We start from the raw sequence: 19927 nt of genomic DNA, 5'->3' as shown, positions 1-19927 counted from the left end.
GTGTATTTTCTTGGCAAAACTCTGTTAGCATTTGCACTGGTTCATTTTATACTCTAGAGCCAAATTTGCCTGTTTCTCTAGGTATCTCTTGACTTCCTACTTTTGCATTCTAATTCTCTATGATGAAAATGAGATCCGTTTTTTGTATTAATTCTATAAGGTCTTGTAGGTCTTCATAGAATCGTTCAAAGCAAGAGCTTAGAGCTACACTGACATAAGAGAAATTATTTTTTATCTGTCATTTTGTGATATAAACCTGGCCGCAGTGCTTCCTCTTGAATAGATTTCAGTAATTAATGATCTTAAGGTAAGGGAAAGAATGCAGGAACAAAGTAAAAACTGTTGCAAAAACAATAGTTCAGCAATAAAACATAGTCCTAGATCCTACTCAAGAAATATACCTACCAATCTGATACATATTTTTGAGTCCAACAGCAACTAGCACCTCCACCCAAGTAGAGGATGGTAGCTACATGATGAGACCCTAGAATGGTCAGAAATTAAGGAAAGGTGATTTTTACCTTTTCTGACCCTTGTGACTTCCATCAACTAAGCTTGAACTCTGTCAGCCTTGCCCTAATTTTGTGTTGAATTCTCCTCTACTCAAGCCCCTTCATGAATATGCATATACCCTTAGCTTAAAACTTCTCCAAGTTTGCTGTTCAAGGAGACACTGCTTTGGGAAATATCCTCCGTGTTCTCCTTTATTGTTGCATGTAATAAATCCTTCTCCTAATCTTTGTCTTCATTGTCTTTTGGCTAGAGACCCACCAAGAGGCAAACCAAGGATTTGTGTAATATAACCTGCCTGAAGGCTACATTTTCATATCTTTGTCTACCTCGCATGGATCTCAGGCAGGGACAGAGGAGGAGTAGGTAACAACATAACTTGGATATCAGTTGGAAAGAAGCAATGAAAATTGCTCAAGAAAAACACAAGGAAACAGATTCACAAAGATTGGGGCAAGAGATAACTGTTAGGACACAAAAAAGCCCATCTAAGGCAGCTTTCTAGTTTCCAATTCCCTTCTTCAAACCAAATAGAACTGAGTGAACAGTATTTACAATGTTTTAACCTGTCATGGGCAACCTGAGGCACTGGTCTCAGTTTCATCTATTATTCTAGGAAATTATTGAGCCTGAGGAAAAGGTGATGGGAAAATTCAATTCATAGCCAGTTAGTCAGAAGCACAGGAAAAACCAGAACTTGTAATAGGCATCTGAACTCAGTGATAGTCTTGTGGGACTGAACTCTTAACCAGAAGCTTATGGAATAACTTTAGTAATTAGTGTCAGAATTGCTTGGTTTGACCAAGGAAACCAGAATTGAAAGAAACACATCTACCACAATGTTCATCACAGTGCTATTTACAATAGCTAGGACATGGAAGCAACCTAGATGTTCATCGGCATATGAATGGATAAGAAAGTTGTGGTACATATACACAAGGGAATATTACTCAGGTGTTAAAAAGAATGCATTTGAGTCAGTTCTAATGAGATGGATGAAACTGGAGCCTATTCTACAGAGTAAAGTAAGTCAGAAAGGAAAACACCAATAAAGTACATTAACGCATATATATGGAATTTAGAAAGATGGTAAGGATGACCCTATATGCAAGGGAGCAAAAGAGACATAGATATAAAGAACAGAATTTTGGACTCTGTGGGAGAGGGTGAGGGTGGGATGATTTGAGAAAATAACATTGAAACATATATATTACCATATGTGAAATAGATGACCAGTCCAAGTTCAATGCATGAAACAGGACACTCAAAGCCAGTGCACTGGGACAACTCAGAGAGATGGAATGGGGAGGGAAATGGGAAAGGGGTTCGAGACAGAGGGACACATATACACCCGTGGCTGATTCATGTCAGTGTATGGCAAAAACCACCATAATATTGTAAAGTAATTAGCCTCCAATTAAAATAAAATAATTAATTTAAAAAATTTAAAAAGAATTGCTTGGTGTGAAATAAATACCTATACATCTAGTGACATCCTAGAGCCAGACATTTGGAATGTGAAGTCAAGTGGGCCTTAGAAAGCATCACTACAAACAAAGCTAATGGAGATAATGGAATTCCAGTAGAGCTATTTCAAACCATGAAAGATGATGCTGTGAAAGTGCTGCACTCAATATGCCAGCAAATTTGGAAAACTCAGCAGTGGCTACAGGACAGCAAAAGGTCAGTTTTCATCCAATCCCAAAGAAAGACAATGCCAAAGAATGCTCAAACTACCACACAATTGCACTCATCTCACACGCTAGTAAAGTAATGCTCAAAATTCTCCAAGCCAGGCTTCAGCAATACATGAACCGTGAACTTCATGATGTTCAAGCTGGTTTTAGAAAAGGCAGAGGAACCAGAGATCAAATGGCCAACATCCGTTGGATCATGGGAAAAGCAAGAAAGTTCCAGAAAAACATCTATTTCTGCCTTATTGACTATGCCAAAGCCTTTCTGTGGATCATAATAAACTGTGGAAAATTCTGAAAGAGATGGGAATACCAGACCACCTGACCTGCCTCTGGAGAAATCTGTATGCAGGTCAGGAAACAACAGGTAGAACTGAACATGGAACAACAGACTGGTTTCAAATAGGAAAAGGAGTACGTCAAAGCTGTATATTGTCACCCTGCTTATTTAACTTCTATGCAGAGTATATCATGAGGAACGCTGGGCTGGATGAAGCACAAGCTGGAATCAAGCTTGCTGGGAGAAATATCAATAACCTCAGATATGCAGGTGACACCACCCTTATGGCAGAAAGTGAAGAGGAGCTAAAAAGTCTCTTGATGAAAGTGAAAGAGGAGAGTGAAAAAGTTGTCTTAAAGCTCAACATTCAGAAAACGAAGATCATGGCATCCGGTCCCATCACTTCATGGGAAATAGATGGGGAAACAGTGGAAACAGTGTCAGACTTTATTTTGGGGGGCTCCAAAATCACTGCAGATTGAGACTGCAGCCATTAAATTAAAAGATGCTTGCACCCTGGAAGAAAAGTTATGACCAACCTAGATAGCATATTGAAAAGCAGAGACATTACTTTGCCTGCAAATGTCCGTATAGTCAATGCTATGGTTTTTCCTGTGGTCATGTATGGATGTGAGAGTTGGACTGTGAAGAAAGCTGAGTGCCAAAGAATTGATGCTTTTGAACTGTGGAGTTGGGAAGACTCTTGAGAGTCCCTTGGACTGCAAGGAGATCCAACCAGTCCATTCTAAAGGAGATCAGCCCTGGGAGTTCTTTGGAAGGAATGATGCTAAAGCTGAAACTCCAGTACTTTGGCTGCCTCATGCGAAGAGTTGACTCATTGGAAAAGACTCTGATTCTGGGAGGGATTGGGGGCAGGAGGAGAAGGGGACAACAGAGGATGAGACGGCTGAATGGCATCACTGACTTGATGGACATGAGTTTGAGTGAATTCCGGGAGTTGGTGATGGACAGGGAGGCCTGGCGTGCTGCGATTCATGGGGTCGCAAAGAGTCGGACACGACTGAACAACTGAACTGAACTGAACTGAACACCTATGTGGACTTTGACTATCTTTGTTTCACAATCACCTGCCTGACCTTAGACTAGAGTTGCATGGGGCACGGATTTTATCCACTTTTTTCACTTCTGGCCACTGAGGACTTAAAACAATGCCCAGTACATGATAAGTACTCCACAAAAATGAGACATAACCTTGTCTCAGAACTCCTAGAGCCAATGCCTGCATATCCCATCCTGCCTCTTCTCACCCCCAAAATGTTAGTGTTCTCATGCCTCCACCGTATGTCCTTTACTTTCTCAGTCTTTCATTTGATGCATCACGTGTGTGTGCATGCATTCTAAGTCGCTTCAGTTGTGTCCGACTCTGTGTGACCCTGTAGACTGTGTAGCCTGCCGGGCTCCTCTGTCCATGAGATTCTTCCAGCAAGAATACTGGATAGTGTTGCCATACCCCTCCCCAGGGGATCTTCCTGACCCAGGGATTGAACTCTTGTCTCCTGCATTGGGAATCAGGTTGTTTACCACATAGGAAGCCCTTATGCACCACAGGGACATCGCTAATACATGAACAATTCTGTTGTCTAACAAATCCTGCCTATTTGTCTGGACATTCATGCCCTCATTATGGGTTCTGAAATGAGGTTTCAAGATAGTCTTCGCTGCTATACTACTGAAAACCTGTTTCAGAACTGGACTCAGGTGATGACTCAGTGTTCACCCTCCTTTGATGCCAGCTTCTCCATTTCATTGGCCTCCTCTTAACATGGACACAAATAAGGAAAAGGAAATGCTGCATGATGGCAAATAGGAATATAAATTTCTCATCTCAGTCTTCTCATAAATTCTGCTTATGAATGCCTGCTTGATCTTCTAGAGGCAGATAAAAATGCATAGGTTATAGAAGTTACATTAATTCTGCAGTTATGGAGTTTAGTTTATTTAATGATATAGCTTATAATCTGGTATAGAAACTCATGCTACAAAACTAGAAAGGGAGTTAGTTTTGTTTAGCTTTAACTTTCTTATTTTTATATGATTAACAAAGAAACCACTATTAGGTTTTGAATGCAGAGCTACTCTTTTCTACAATGAAGTTTAACTAATAAAAATGTATTTGGTTTACTCCTTTGTTGCAGTGAGTGTGGGAACTACAGAGTGAATTTACATAAATACTCCACTTGATATGCTTGAGTCTCACGCGGTCCCCTATGAAGCTGCAGTCTGAGTAAAAAACTACTTCTTATCAGCACTTGCCTAACTGTGGAAGGAGGCATTCTCCATGCAGATGGGAAATGAAGGGAAGATTCAATGGAAAAAAAGGTCCCAAGGCAACCAGAACAAGCAGGTTTATTAATGAAGATTCAGTGGCATTAGCTGCTTCTCTGCTTTTCTCTCATCACGTAATATTTTGAAACACTGTATAATCTTTTTCACAGTGCTAACATATGCGATGTAATCCCTATATTCCTTACAAATGCAAGGAACATAAAGCAGATGTGAAAAGCTTTGATGAATGTTTCTATTATATAAAGCAAGAGTCTGCAAATTATGGCTTCTGGTTGCCAGCGGAATTTTAAAACAATGGTTTCTTGGAAAACAGGCACACCATCCATTTGTGTATCATCTGTGGCTGCTTTATGGCAGAGTTGAGGACATACTCATGAATAGTTACTATCCCAGATTTTCCAAAAACATTAGCCAATCATGGCTATATAAACGAAAATATTATACTTTTTTGGTGAAAAACTATAAAAAATCAGAAATGTAAAGTTCAACATTTTACATTTTTACTTCCAAACTGAAATAATTCTTCATTGCTCTAAGAAGTTTTAAGCACTTACCTAGGGCTTTTGACAGTTGTGATAAAGTCCTAAGTAATACCAAGAGTATTATTTTACTGATCAAAAAAAGTCAAAAACAACCCATATTCTCTTGGAGGATGTGACTCAAGAATTGGGAAACAGTAGCCTAAACTTCAGGGTAATGAACAATTTAATAATTAATTTAGCTCAGTTTTCTAACACATTATCTGCCATCATTTCAAGCTCATTTTTGCAAGTTATAAACGGCTACAAAGACAATGTATAATTGTCATCCTGTCACTATGTTTAGTCTAGTGTCACTTGAAGTTCTAAAGTGTCCCATTAAAGTTATTAATTAAAGTAATTAAAATTAAAATCTGGGCGAAATGAACAAGAAGGGAAGTTTCCTTTTTTAGCCCCTTTATTCATGATCCAGGTTATAATCATGCTAATGGTTCCTTCCATCTTCCTGTGGAAATCCTGTAGACCTTCTAGATCACTATACAAGGTGATTTGCCTCAGCTTGGGATTCACCAGTAAGCACCGCCCATTCCAGGTATCCAGGAGTCACATCACTACTGACAGACGGTGCAGTCTTGAAACAATGGGACACCATATACTGCCTTTACTAGAAGCTAGAATGGTTCTTCCCAACCTCTTGTGCATTTGGTCAAACTCATGACCAACTATGTCCCAAGACCTTGACCTAAGACTTTGCTCAGTATCCACTTGTCTAACTAGTGGTCATCTGGAAGAAGAAGTTCCTGGGTGGTACCAGCTTACGATACTTCCTGTGCTGGCAGAGTGGTAAAGTGCGTCTTGCTACACAGTTTACAATATCGTGAGGAAGAAGCACATGACTTCAATTATAGAACTGCATGTCTTTGCAAATTTTAGTGTAGTGAAAATGTGAAACTTAAATATTATCAACTATGGTGATGCTTTTCTTAGTTTTAAACTTCTTGAGTAATGCCTTGGATAAGAGTGACCAGGAAAGCTCTATTCTTTAATTCTTTAGCCTAGGAAACACCCCTTCTTTGGTTTATTCATCTTCTTCTGGAGATTCTGTATTTCATTATAAAGTCGTCTGGTCTCTTCTTGGAATCCTTCCTGTAGTAGTCGGGACTGTTCCTAAAAAAATACAAATGGAAATTGAATAGTGTATATCATTAAGTAAATCTCTAACTACTATCTAGTTTCCACATTTAAGGATTTTTTTTAAATTTTTCATTTATTTATTTTTTATCAAAGGATAATTGTTTTACAGAATTTTGCTGTTTTCTGTCAAATCTCAACATGAATCAGCCATAGGTATACATATATCCCTTCCCTTTTGAAACTCCCTTCCATCTCCCTCCCTGTCTCACCCCTCTAGGTTGATACAGAGCCCCTGTTTGAGTTTCCTGAGCCATACAGCAAATTCCCGTTGGCTATCTATTTTACATATGATAATGTAAGTTTCGATGTTACTCAAAAATATTTAATTTCTTCTTGAAATTTTCTCTGTCATTAATTTTCATTATACTTTCTCTTAAGTCTTCTATTTCTGTGATTGCTTTTCCTGAGTCTCCCTGAGTTAAGAAAGATTTTTGACTTGTATCTCCTGACATAAGCTCATCCTGATATGTTGATATATCTCAATTAGCAGTCTTAATTTTTTCTCCCATTGTTTGTATACAGTCTTTGTGGACAACCTAGTGAAATGTTTGGCTTTGAGTCTTATCTATGCATTCTTATTTTTTAATACACACGCATGCACACATAACACAGAAATAGAAGGATTTCCAAAATCTGATACATTGCCTGAATCTTAGAACAGGAAATTTGGCCTAAGCTTCCACAACTTGGTGGCAGAAGGACCAAAATATAGGTGAGGGAATCAGGGTCGCAGACTTGATCATACTGGATTTCTGCACAGCTCAACACATACTAGGAGCAGGGCATAGGAAACCAGTAGGAGTGACAGATAGACACAGCAGTGTGAGTTAAGGAGTCCTTCTGCTTATGAAGGATTTCTTAAAGCTAAAGGTCATACCAGTTGTGACAGAAAAAAAAAAAAATCATGGATCCCTCTAAGTGGTGAAGACAGTTCAGAAATCTTCCCAAGCACTGTGACCCTATAAAAGTTATTTAGTCTTGTCTGAACCTCTCTTTCATCTCCTAAGTATTAGGGACATGACAGGTCTTGCTTTGATATGGATAAGACCTTTTTTTGTGTGTGCCTAGCAGGTAACAGCTACCATGATTGACAGATACAGTGATAGAAGACTAGGTGCGGCATAACTGCAAGTAAAATTTTTAGTAACAAGACACTGCAGGGGCCAGTTCAGGCAGACAAACAGGGATTGAAAAGGACAAGTAAGCATGCAAGGTCCTTCTTCTGGCCTTCAGGTTCTCACTGTGGGGCCACATTTGTGACCAGGGAATGTGGAGGGAAAACAGAATAACAGGAACCTCACGGTGTTGCACTTAAATACCTGCAGTTTGAGAGCAAGAGTTCTCTCCTGCTCTTCCAGTAACTGGGCCCTCTCCCTCTCCATCTTCTCAGTCAGTTGTTTCACATGTTCCTGATGGCTCTTTTCTTTCTCTTCCATCATCTGCTGGTTCTTTATTTGCATTTCCTCCAGCATTTTTGCTGCAGCCCGTGCAGATTCAGCTTTCACACGTTCCACTGTCAGGAGGAAGGGGGAAAATAAAAATGTATGTGGAGACCAAGTTGCTTCTTTCTTCCATCTACAATTCCCTATCACTGTTGCTACCTGCTGCATACGCCATACTCAGAAAAGATATCAGCAAATAAGAGACATCTTTTCTCATGTTGCTATAGTTTAAGGCTCCTCGGTTCACCTAGCTGAATTAGTTAGAGCTTTAAAGAGCTTTCGAGGCTGTCTAGTCTCTTGACTTGCTCCTCACCTTCAATCGACTTTTCCTTCTCTGAGAGCGTCTGGTCTGTCTGTAGAATTACATCAGTCACAGACTCCTTGGACTTCAAGTATTCCTGAAGAATCTCCTCAGCCTGGGACCCGGACATAATGGGGTCAGTAGCAGGAAATGACTATAAACACTTATTCATGTTTTCCACCTTTCCCTCTAGGAACTGCTCCTCTTGGCCCTGGTGTGCCTGGTGATCAGACTCCCTGTCACTGGACTGAGCACATGCTCCAGACTGGCCAAGCAAGGCGCCCTCCTGAGCAGAATCCTTTTTAAGAGGTTGATATACATGTAAATAGTGGTTCTCTGTGCTTGTAAACTGAGGGCTCTGATTTTGGAGCTGTTGGTGCTGTGGTCCCTTATGGGGTGAGCTTGTTGGAGAATGAAAGCATCATGGAGAAAGTGGATCTGAATAAAGTGGGTAGAGGGAGAATGGGAGGGAGGGAAGTGTAGGGCTTGGGGGAGCCACAGGCAGAGAGATACATGATGACATATTTGAAATTTTGGATACATCTGGTAACCCAGTTGATAACTGAATTGTTAACTTAGTGTATGCTCTTGGGTGAGCACATTGGTTATACCTGGTGTAACAGGCTCCCTGTATGTATTTATAGAATGAGAGCCTGAATGACGTTGGTCCTGTAATTGCGCACCTGTGTACAACACACGTCATCGCACTGTCACCTCAAGGAGGCATCAGTAGCTTCCCAGAATCAAACTTGGTTACCTGTATGCCCTTTCTGGGCTCCTGAACATACTTCTTCTTCAGCTCTTGCATCTTCTCAATGAAGAGGCGATAGCCCCCTGGTTTCAAATAAATCCCCTGTTTCACATCTTCTTCTAGAGGACTGAAAATATCCTTCAGTAAAGCAGAGCAATGATCTTCTGATGCTTTAAGATTCTGGTTACAAAAGTCATCTCGCTTTTTATCTAGCTGGGCCTTTAATGTAAAATATAAGTATTAATAAACAGAAGAATTAAAAGAGGTTAGCTTGACCTCCAAATTTCTGGAAAAGCTTCTCAAAAACATAAAAGTAAAAAATGTCTGTGACCACTAGAAGAACTCACAGAAATGCAACAAAATCATATCCTTCCTCCTAATCCTGACTTTCTACAGAAGCCCCTTTCTCCATGAGGGTAACCTTCGGAGCAGAGATTACTAGCTACATCCTTCACCTTTGGAGAAAACTCCTAATTTTCCAACTGGACAAATGATTACATGTGGAATAAATGTAACTCAATATAAACCTGCTCATGGATAACTAAGAATAAAATATTCTTTGCTTTTGGCCAAAATATCCAATCAGTCTGATAAAAATGAGTCTGTGATTTGATTAGAAGTTCTGATTATTACTTGTATGCATGTAATGAAATTATAGGGAAGATTATTAGTTTATTCATGAAAGAAAAAAGTTTCAATGCCTTGTAATAAAGTATATCATATATAAAACTGGTTCCTCTTATGATAACAAATAATGTTTGTCTAGCAAAATTGCTTTTTACAAAATAAACACATATTTCATTTTCTAGTAATACTTTACAAGAGCCTAATATGTATAAACCAGAGAAAAAAATTACCACTAATTCTTTTTGAAATAATTGGTCTATGTCTTTGAAGGAACTCTTCATGAAGACTTCAGTGGCCTCTTTCTCACTGGCCCTGTGCAGGTCCAGCAGTTCCTTGAGGGTTTCTGTGGGCAGCTGGAGCTTCTGGCTCATCTGCTGGTCATAGTGGGCAATGGCCTTTTGTACTGCGGCCGAGTTCTCTATCTCAGCCAAGGCCAGGACTGCATTCTCCATGCAGGGCAGATTCCCATTGCTGATGGCATTGACATAGGTCTGCACCAGGGTCCCTAGACCTACAATAGAGAACAATGATGATGTTTACTGTAGGCAGAGTGAGGAACTCTCTATTCTAATTCTAATATTGTTTATTACCAACCATTTATTTTACAGCATCAGCTGAAAACTTGCTAAAAATGCAGACTCTCAGCCTCTGCCCCAGTTTGACTGACTTAGACCCTTCTCTTTGGCAAGATCCTCGGTGGTATACATACCTCAACGGTTGAGAACCCTTTGTGTTTATTGAGTACATTTACTTCATCTGCAGGTACTGTTAGGCCAGAAATCATCTCTCTCTCATTTATGTCTGTATTATCAACCCTGGTAAGTCCATGGGAAACATTTGATTAATATTTGTGGAGCAAATCAAAATGAGTCCTCCATTTTGCTTATTCTAGCAGAGTGTTATAGGAGACCTTTCTGTGATGTTGGAAGTATTCTGTGCGTGCTGTCCAGGGTGGGAGCCACTAGCCTCACATAGGTGTGAGCCCTTGAGACATAGCTGTGTGATGAGAATGTTAAATTTCTATATTTTTTATTAGCTACATTTAAATTTAGATAGACATACCTGTCCATGGACAGCCATGTTGGACAGGGCAGGTCCAGTTTACTAGGACAACTGCCCGCTTTCAGAGCTTTTATTCTTTGCCTTTTGTGTCTTTTCTCAACTATGAAGTCTGACTAATAAAACCCAACAGAAGTGTTGGTGCCACCACCTTGATGCCTCCTGAGAGAGTTTTAGTTTTGGAATTGCTAAAGATGTAGGAACAGAAGGCTGCAGCTTGTTGCACAAATTCGGAATCCAGCTCATCGTCACACAGTTCCTCAAGCTGGCCCAATTTCTTCCTATCAGTGGGCCGATCAAAGATGAAGCATTTCTTCTTTGGGAAGAACTTTCGGATACAGAGTCGAGGCAGATTAAAAGTTTTATCTTTCGGGCTGGTACCTGGAGGAAGAAAAAAGGAATTTGCCTAATGTAGGATCTTGCAAATATTTCCCATAAAAGGTCAAACAGTAAATATTTTAGACTTTGCCAGCCAGATGGTCTCTTTTCTAAGTACTCAAATCTCCTATTGTAGCCTAAAATCTGTCATAGAGAAACTATAAATAAATGGGCATGACATTATTCCAATAAAATCTTACTTACAAAACCAACTGGCAGGCTAGATTGAACAACATTTGCCTGTGGCAATCCTTTACCAGCCCCGAACGGTGCAGGGTTCATGCTTGTATTTCTTTTCTTCAAATAAATGACCATTCTACTCCTACTCTTTGGCTAATTACAGCACCACAAGCCCTAAGCATGGATTATATCAATCTAATCACAGCATAGGGCAAGGTGAAAGAAAAAGAAGTTTATTCTTAGAACAGGGAGAAAAATAATCTAAAGCCAAATCTATTATTCAGATAGTAAACAAGCATTACTTCTTAGTAATCACCCCTTGAGAAGAAATAGAAACTATAAGCAGAAGACAACTGTTGACAGAAAACTAAGGAACAATAGTTTTTAGTGTTTTGTCATCTGTTTACCAATTCTAAGTCCCCTTTACCTTTCTTAAGCTTGAGGGAATTCTCCAGGTACTCATCTGCTGTGATGGACTCTCCATCTGCTTTCAAGTCTAAGGAGAAATCCCTCAGTGTCCATACGAAGTCTGGAAAGAAGCTCACAAAGTCAGCTGAATCCTCAGCCTCAACCTCATCCACATCAGGTGAGGATCTTACCCTGATCCTATCTGTCAGCTCTGTCACATAGCTGAGTAGCAAAATAAGGAAAACTGGCATGAATGAAGAGTACCCCCCCCCCATCCTATATTAGTTCCACATACAAAACCTTTGTTTCTCCTTTGTTCTTAACCCAAATATCCCAAGTATCAATTCTTCAGTAGGTTATAGGATTTTCCCCTTGCCATTGAATTCTTTTTTATATTTCTCGTGTTTGTTTCACCAGGATTCATAGGTAGTCAGCTGTTTTTTAAATTCTGGTCTCCCCTCTGACGTTGATGTGCTTTGGATCCCAAAAGGATACTGCAGTTGGTCCATGGCCTGCTGGTTGATAGTTCCCATACTATTGTACACGAAAGTGCTGCTCAAGAGTATTGCTAGGGCGAAGATCCAGGAGTCATTCTGGTTGTCACCCTGGAAATCAGAACACATTTTACCAGAACTGTGTTTCATTCTTAATGGCACTTTCCTGATCAGCAGTAGTAAAAGGATGCTCATTTAACTAGAGTTTTTTTTTTTTTTCTTTCAAGACTGATGACAAAGAAAACCAAATCCAAGCAAAAATGGCTTTGAATAGTTTTCTGATGTGTTTTGTTTTACCCTGATTCTCATTAGACCCTCTTATGATAATTGATAGATAACTGCAAAGCAAATAGTCATTGTGGGTGGGCAGTCAAAGGTCTTAAACGTAATTTAAATTTAATTTTTCTCTTTATTTTTACAGAAAAATTGTCTTAATATTAGGGTACTAATACTTGTTTCTATCTCAGTTGGATATTGTTGTTCACCTAACACTTCCCATTTCTTATAAACATTCCAGACAATACTATGAGGCAAATGTAGATCTAATACACGTGTTTTACAGATCAGAAAGCTGAGATTAAAAGGTCAAATAATTTTAAAAAGTCACTGAGTTACTGACAGACTTTAAAGTTAAAGCCAAGGGTATGGGGCTTTGAAACCTAAATCCCTAACTAAAGTTCTTTGCAGGATAAAATTTATCACTTTGAGTTTATCTGTACTCCCTTTATGCACCTGTGTTATCTGGCTTAGCTTATACTGCTGCTACTGCTAAGTCACTTCAGTCGTGTCAGACTCTGTGTGACCCCATAGATGGCAGCCCATCAGGCTCCCCCGTCCCTGGGATTCTCCAGGCAAGAACATTGGCGTAGGTTGCCATTGCCTTCTCCAATGCATGAAAGTGAAAAGTGAAAGTGAAGTCACTCAGTTGTGTCCGACTCTTAGTGACCCCATGGACTGCAGCCTACCAGGCTCCTCCATCCATGGGATTTTCCAGGCAAGAGTACTGGAATGGGGTGCCATTGCCTTCTCCAGGCTTAGCTTATAGCTTTTTGTTAATTAGGATACTGTCTACTGACCACTATGCTCTTCTTCTAGGATTCTGCCTTATGAATATTTTCCTAACCCCTGGTTCCTAACTTGGTTTCATAGCATATAAACAGAAATGAAAAAACATGGTTAAACAAAGGTCTTATTTAAAGGAAAATTAAAAGTGTAGAGGACATTCAGACATGAGGGCTTAGTCCAAACTGGAACCTCATTCCTTACCTTCTCCACATCCCCCAGGCCCTCAGTATCAAGCAGAACTAGAGTACGGTCTGGCTTCTTAGGATGAGGCACACACCACATCCAGATGCCCTTCGTGTGAGACTGCACTGTGGAGCCCAGAGAGAAGCCTGCAAGGGGGCATGGGGAAAAGAGAGGGTGGAATTCTAATATCAGGTGGTTCTGGAAGTTGGGATGCAAGTTAACAAAATCAAGTTTAGGAGAACTGAAACCACAACAAGTATTAATCTTACTTACAATCAGAGAAACAGGGAAATTAGAATATCAAATACTTAAAAAGATGCAAAACCTTTTCATGAGGAAAACAATCAACTAGCTAGAAATTTAAGGAAAATCTCAACATAATAGGAGTCATATAAAAAAAAAAAAACCACAGCCAACATAATATTCAACAATGAAAGAGAGAAAGCTTTCCTTCTACAAGATTTAATCCAAATGGATCAAAGACCTTAAGAGCTATTAATAAAACTATGAAGGTCATAGAAGAAAATACAGGAGAAAACTTCACAATATTGCATTTAGCAAAGATTTCTTGGAAAAATACCAAAAATATAAATAGCAATAAAAATATATAAGTTGGACTTCATCCAAATTAAAACACTTATGTATCAAAGGACATTGCTGCTGCTGCCAAGTCGCTTCAGTCGTGTTCTACTCTGCAACCCCATAGACGGCAGCCCACCAGGCTCCCCCGTCCCTGGGATTCTCCAGGCAAGAGCACTGGAGTGGGTTGCCATGTCCTTCTCCAATGCATGAAAGTGAAAAGTGAAAGTGAAGTAGCTCAGTCGTGTCCGACTCTTAGCGACCTCATGGACTGCAGCCTACCAGGCTCCTCGACCCATGGGATTTTCCAGGCAAGAGTACTGGAGTGGGGTGCCATTGCCTTCTCCAATCAAAGGACACTATTGAGAGTTCAATAGATAACACACAAATTGGGAGAAAATATTTGCTAGTCATAAATCTGATAAAGGATTGATATGCAGAATATATAAATGTCTTACAATTTAACACAAATAAATTTAAGATCAACCCAATTCAAAAATGAGCAAATGACTTGATAGACATTTCTCCTGAGAAATTATTCAAAAGACCAATGAACACATGAAAAGATCCTCAACATTACTAGTCATTAGGGAAGTACTAAGCAAAACCACAATGTATTAAAACAACCTATAATGGAAAATAACCTGAAAAAATATATATGTCTATATAGCTGAATCACTTTGCTGTACACTTAAAACTAACACAATATTGTAAATCAACTGTACTTCAAAAAAGGCAACAAAACATAGCATACAGCTTATGTGAATCCTGAAAATTAATTGATATTTATAATGAAGTTGGAAAATTTGACACTGAATGAATTTGATAATATTAAAAAATTTTTTACTGTAAAAAACCACAATGAGATACTGCTTCATAACCATTAGGATGGCCATTATCAAAAGACTATAACAAATGTTGGGGGAAATGTGGAGAAATTAGAACCATTGTGTGTTTCTGGTGGGAATGTAAAATGGTAGAGTTTCTGTGGAAAATAATATGGTGATTTCTTTAAAAAGCTTAGCATAGAAGATCATATGATCCAGCAATTCCACTTCTTGGTGTATACCCAAAAGAAGTGAAAGCAGGGACAAAACAGATATTTGAACGCCCATGTTCTTAGTAACATTATTCACAGTAGCCAAAATGAGGAAACGGTCCAAATGTCCATAAATTGGATGACTGGATAAGCAAATGGGTATCACATACAATTACTCAGTCTTAAAATTGAAGAGAATTTGATACATGTTACAACATTGTTGGACCTTGAAGACATCACACTCAGCGAAATAAACCTATCACTAAAGGACAAATAATATATGATTCTTTACATGAGATTCCAAGACTGGTCAAATTTATAGATAATATAGAATTGTGGTTGTCAAAGGCTGGGGCATTTTTGTTTATTGGGGTATAGAATTCCTGTTGGGGGAAATTTACAGAGATGGATGTTAGTGATGTTTACACAACAGTGTGAATTTACTTAATACCACAGAATTTTTAAAAATGTTACAATGGTAAATTTTGTGGTAAATTTCATGTATGTGTATCCTGCATGAGGGCATGCGCAGTCGTTTCAGCTGTGTCTGACTCTTTGCAACTCCATGGACCGTAACCCACCAGGTTCCCCTGACCATGAGATTTTCCCAGCAAGAATACTGGCATGTATTCTTGCCCGGCCCTCCTCCAGGTGTCTTCCCTACCCAAGGATCAGACCCGGGTCTCCGGCATCTCTGTATTGCAGCCGGATTCTTTACCTGCTGAGCCACTGGGGAAGCCCATGTGTAACTTAACAACAGTTAAAAACAGGAAAAGAAATAAGAATCACCGGTACAGATTTAAACATTTTACATCTTAAAGATCAATAGAAATGCTCCCACTACATGAATATTTCTGTAAATGTCTTGTGGTTTATTATTACATACATTACTTATTTTTTATTACCACATCTGTCTTTCTAGGAAAGGAAAAAATTGTGCTTTGGAGAAAGAAACTAAGACAAAATGCAAAGAGCTGTGATCTGATACAGGTCGTAGTGACAATAAGAACATAGCTGTGGACTGAAAGCTAGCTTTCAATGTCCCTCCCAGGTCTCTAACTTTCTCTCCTTACATCACTGTGCTGCATGTTGGGAGTGTGGGTGGACAGAAGGGACTTGGCTGGGCTCTGCTGGGGCCACTCACCCTTGTTCTTCCCGGCCAGCTTGTTCATCAGGTAGGACTTGCCTGTGCGGTAGGGGCCCACGATAGCCACCACCACAACAGGCTGCCTGATGGCAGACAGGATCTTCAGAGCTTCTGGATTAACCAGCAGTTGCCCATTAGTGTTCTCAATGAGGCACTCTGGGCCTGGCATGTGGGCCTCTGAGGCCATGTCGCCTTGTCTGCAAGGAAAGAGATGGGATGAATTAGAATTTCCAGTCTAAACAGATGAAGAGTTTTCATCAGGTTATTTTGCATTCAGAAGGAGGAATGTCAAAATCCCCACAATGTAACTGTGTGCCTAGTTAACACAGTTAACATCAGCAAAGAGAAAGATGATCCTAATGCATCTGGTGATTTTTTGGCCAGTCACAAAAAACCCTGGCCATTTATGTCAACAGTGAGATATATGAGATAAAATTTGTTTCCTTTTGAAAATTGGAGAAGTGTTATCAAAGTAGCTCATTAAAAATATTGATATGACAGTGACTTGTCAACATACAATAACCCTCATGAACAAAATCTTTCATTTAATTTACCATTGAAATCTTCTGTTTGGATTCGCGTTTAAAAATTTATGAAAGTGAAAATTGCTCAGTTGAGTCCGACTCTTTGTGACCCCATGGACTATAAAATCCATGGAATTCTCCAGGCCAGACTGCTGGAGTGCATAGCTTTCCCCTTCTCCAGGGAATCTTCCTAACCCAGGGATCGAACCCAGGTCTCCTACATAGCAGGTAGATTCTTCACCAGCTGAGCCACCAGGTAAACCCAAGAATACTGGAGTGGGTAGCCTATCCCTTCTCCAGTGGATCTTCCTGACCCAGGAATCAAACTGTGGTCTCCTGCACTGAGGTGCAATTTATACTAGACATTAAATGTAAAACAGAATAGGATTCAGAGAGATTTGTTGCATTTCCTAACTTTGTGTGAAGAGTGACTATTTATTTTTTATTCATTAATTCTTACTATGAATAAAGAATTTCATGAATAAAGGTTCATCAATTGATATATGTCTCTGAACAATTTTTAATGATTTAAAATGCATTTTCTCATTAGCTATCCTTATTTCTACTGAAATAATAGTCCACAGATTTTCTCAAACTTCTTTCCTAGAAGTGGAACTGACTTTAGCAAATTTTATAAGTCTGTAACCTTGTGAAATACATGGCTTAAAGCTCTTCCAAAAGCTTGCTGTGGGCTTGTAGAAACAAGGGGCTCTAAAACTTAAAATTCATTAGCTTCACAATAAATTCAGTTCAGTTCAGTCACTTAGTCACGTCCAACTCTTTGTAACCCATGGACTGCAATGCGCCAGGCCTCCCTGTCCATTACCAACTCCCGGAGTTTATTTACTCAAACTTATGTCCATCGAATCGGTGATGTCACCCAACCATCTCATCCTCTGTCATCCCCTTCTCCTCCTGCCCTCAATCTTTCCCAGCATCAGGGTCTTTTCAAATGAGTCAGTTCTTCACATCAGGTGGCCAAGTATTGGAGTTTCAGCCTCAACATCAGTCCTTCCAATGAATATTCAGGACTGATTTCCTTTAAGATGGACTGGTCTTCTCCAACACCACAGTTCAAAAGCATCAATTCTTTGGCATTCAGCTTTCTTTAGAGTCCAACTCTCACATCCATACATGACTACAGGAGAAACCATAGCCTTGACTAGATGAACCTTTGCTGGCAGAGTAATGTCTCTGCTTTTTAACGTTATTTAGGTTGGTCATAACTTTCCTTCCAAGAAGTAAGCATCATTTAATTTCATGGCTGCCATCACCATCTGCAGTGATTTTGGAGCTCCCAGAAAATAAAGTCTGCCATTGTTTCTACTCTTTTCCCATCAATTTGCCATACAGTGATAGGACCAGATGCCATGATCTTAGTTTTCCGAATGCTGAGCTTCAAGCCAAATTTTTCACTCTCCTCTTTCACTTTCATCAAGAGGCTCTTTAGTTCTTCTTAACTTTCTGCCATAAGGAGGTGTCATCTATATATCTGAGGTTATTGATATTTCTCCCGGCAATCTTGATTCCAGCTTGTGCTTCATCCAGCCCAGCATTTCTCATGATGTACTCTGCATAGAAGTTAAATAAACAGGGTGACAATATGCAGCCTTGACATACTCCTTTTCCTGTTGGAACCAGTCTGTTGTTCCATGTCCAGGTCCAACTGTTGCTTCTTGACCTGCATACAGATTTCTCAAGAGGCAGGTTAGGTGGTCTGATATTCCCATTTCTTTAAGAATTTCCCACAGTTTTTGGTGATCCACACAGTCAAAGGCTTTGGCATAGTCAATAAAGCAGAAATAGATGTTTTTCTGGAACTCTCTTGCTTTTTCAATGATCGAGCAATGTTGACATTTTGATCTCTTGTTCCTCTGCTTTTTCTAAAACCAGCTTGAACATCTGGAAATTCACAGTTCATGTATTACTGAAGCCTGGCTTGGAGAATTTTGAGCATCACTTTACTAGCATGTGAGATGAGTGCAATTGTGCGGTCGTTTGAGCTTTCTTTGGCATTGTCTTTTTTGGGGATTGGAAAGAAAACTGACCTTTTCCAGCCCCATGACAACTGCTGAGTTTTCCAAATTTGCTGGCATATTGAGAGCAGCACTTTCACAGCATTACCTCTTAGGATTTGAAACAGCTCAGCTGGAATTCCATCACCTCCACTAGCTTTGTTCATAGTGATGCTTCCTAAGGCCCAGTTGACTTTGCATTCCAGGCTGTCTGGCTTTAGGTGAGTGATCACACCATTGTGATCATCTGGGTTGTGAAGATTTTTTGTATGGTTCTTCTGTGTATTCTTGCTACCTCTGCTTAATATCTTCTGCTTCTGTTAGGTCCATACCATTTCTGTCCTTTATTGAGCCTGTCTTTGCATGAAATGTTCCCTTGGTGTCTCTAATTTTCTTGAAGAGATCTCTAGTCTTTCTCATTGTATTGTTTTCCTCTATTTCTTTGGACTGATCACTGAGGAAGGCTTTCTTATCTCTCCTTGCTATTCTTTGGAACTCTATTCTGGGAAATAGACTCTTTTAGGGCACAGACAGAACCTTGCGTGCACCAGGACCTGGGGGAAGGGAGCAGTGACCAAACAGGAAACTGACCCAGACTTACCTGTGAGTGTCCAGGAGTCTCCGGTGGAGGAGTGGGTTGGTGGTGGTCTGCTGCAGGGTTGGGGGCACTGAGTTAGCAGTACATGCATGGGACCTTTTGAAGGAGGCCACCATTATCTTCATTATGTCCACCATAGTTTGGCTCCAGGTAAATAGTAAGGAGGGAACACAGGTCCACTCATCAACAGAAAATTAGATTAAAGATTTACTGAGCATGGCCCCGCCCATCAGAACCAGACCCAGTTTCCCCCTGAGTCAGTCTCTCCCATCAAGAAGCTTTCATAAGCCTCTTATCCTTCTCTATCAGAGGGCAGACAGAATGAAAACCACAGTCACAGAAAACTAACCAGTCTAATCGCATGGACCACAGCCTTGTCTAACTCAATGAAACTATGAGCCCTGCCGTGTATGGCCACCCAAGATGGATGGGTCAGGGTGAGAGTTCTGACAAAATGTGGCCCACTGGAAAAGGGAATGGCAAATCACTTCAGTATCCTTGCCTTGAAAACCCCATGAACACTATGAAAAGGCAAAAAGATAGGACACTGAAAGATGAACTCTCCAGGTCAGCAGGTGCCCAATATGCTACTGAAGATTGGTGGACAAATAACTCCAGGAAGAATGAAGAGACTGATCAGTTCAGTTCAGTCACTAGGTCGGGTCTGACTCTT

The 19927-nt window shown here is 39.9% G+C and overlaps 1 protein-coding gene across 1 annotated transcript; it reads right to left on the bottom strand.

Annotated features, from left to right (window-relative positions):
• Positions 1 to 6320: 6320 nt before the first annotated feature.
• LOC128044489 (guanylate-binding protein 1-like) lies at positions 6321 to 19325 on the bottom strand. The gene is made up of 11 exons (XM_052636735.1): positions 19258 to 19325; positions 16115 to 16314; positions 13371 to 13498; positions 12106 to 12215; positions 11630 to 11832; positions 10771 to 11025; positions 9816 to 10090; positions 8965 to 9177; positions 8220 to 8322; positions 7784 to 7977; positions 6321 to 6437 (listed from the first exon to the last, which is right to left on the bottom strand). The coding sequence occupies exons 2-11, from the start codon at positions 16302 to 16304 to the stop codon at positions 6321 to 6323; spliced, it is 1788 nt and encodes a 595-aa protein (XP_052492695.1). The 5' UTR covers positions 16305 to 16314; positions 19258 to 19325.
• Positions 19326 to 19927: the final 602 nt, after the last annotated feature.

The sequence above is a fragment of the Budorcas taxicolor genome, chromosome 3 (assembly GCF_023091745.1).
Source record: "Budorcas taxicolor isolate Tak-1 chromosome 3, Takin1.1, whole genome shotgun sequence".
In the NCBI taxonomy this organism is placed as follows: domain Eukaryota; kingdom Metazoa; phylum Chordata; class Mammalia; order Artiodactyla; family Bovidae; genus Budorcas; species Budorcas taxicolor.
Note: the sequence above shows the minus strand (reverse complement) of the source record. Positions and strands in the feature narration are given on the sequence as shown.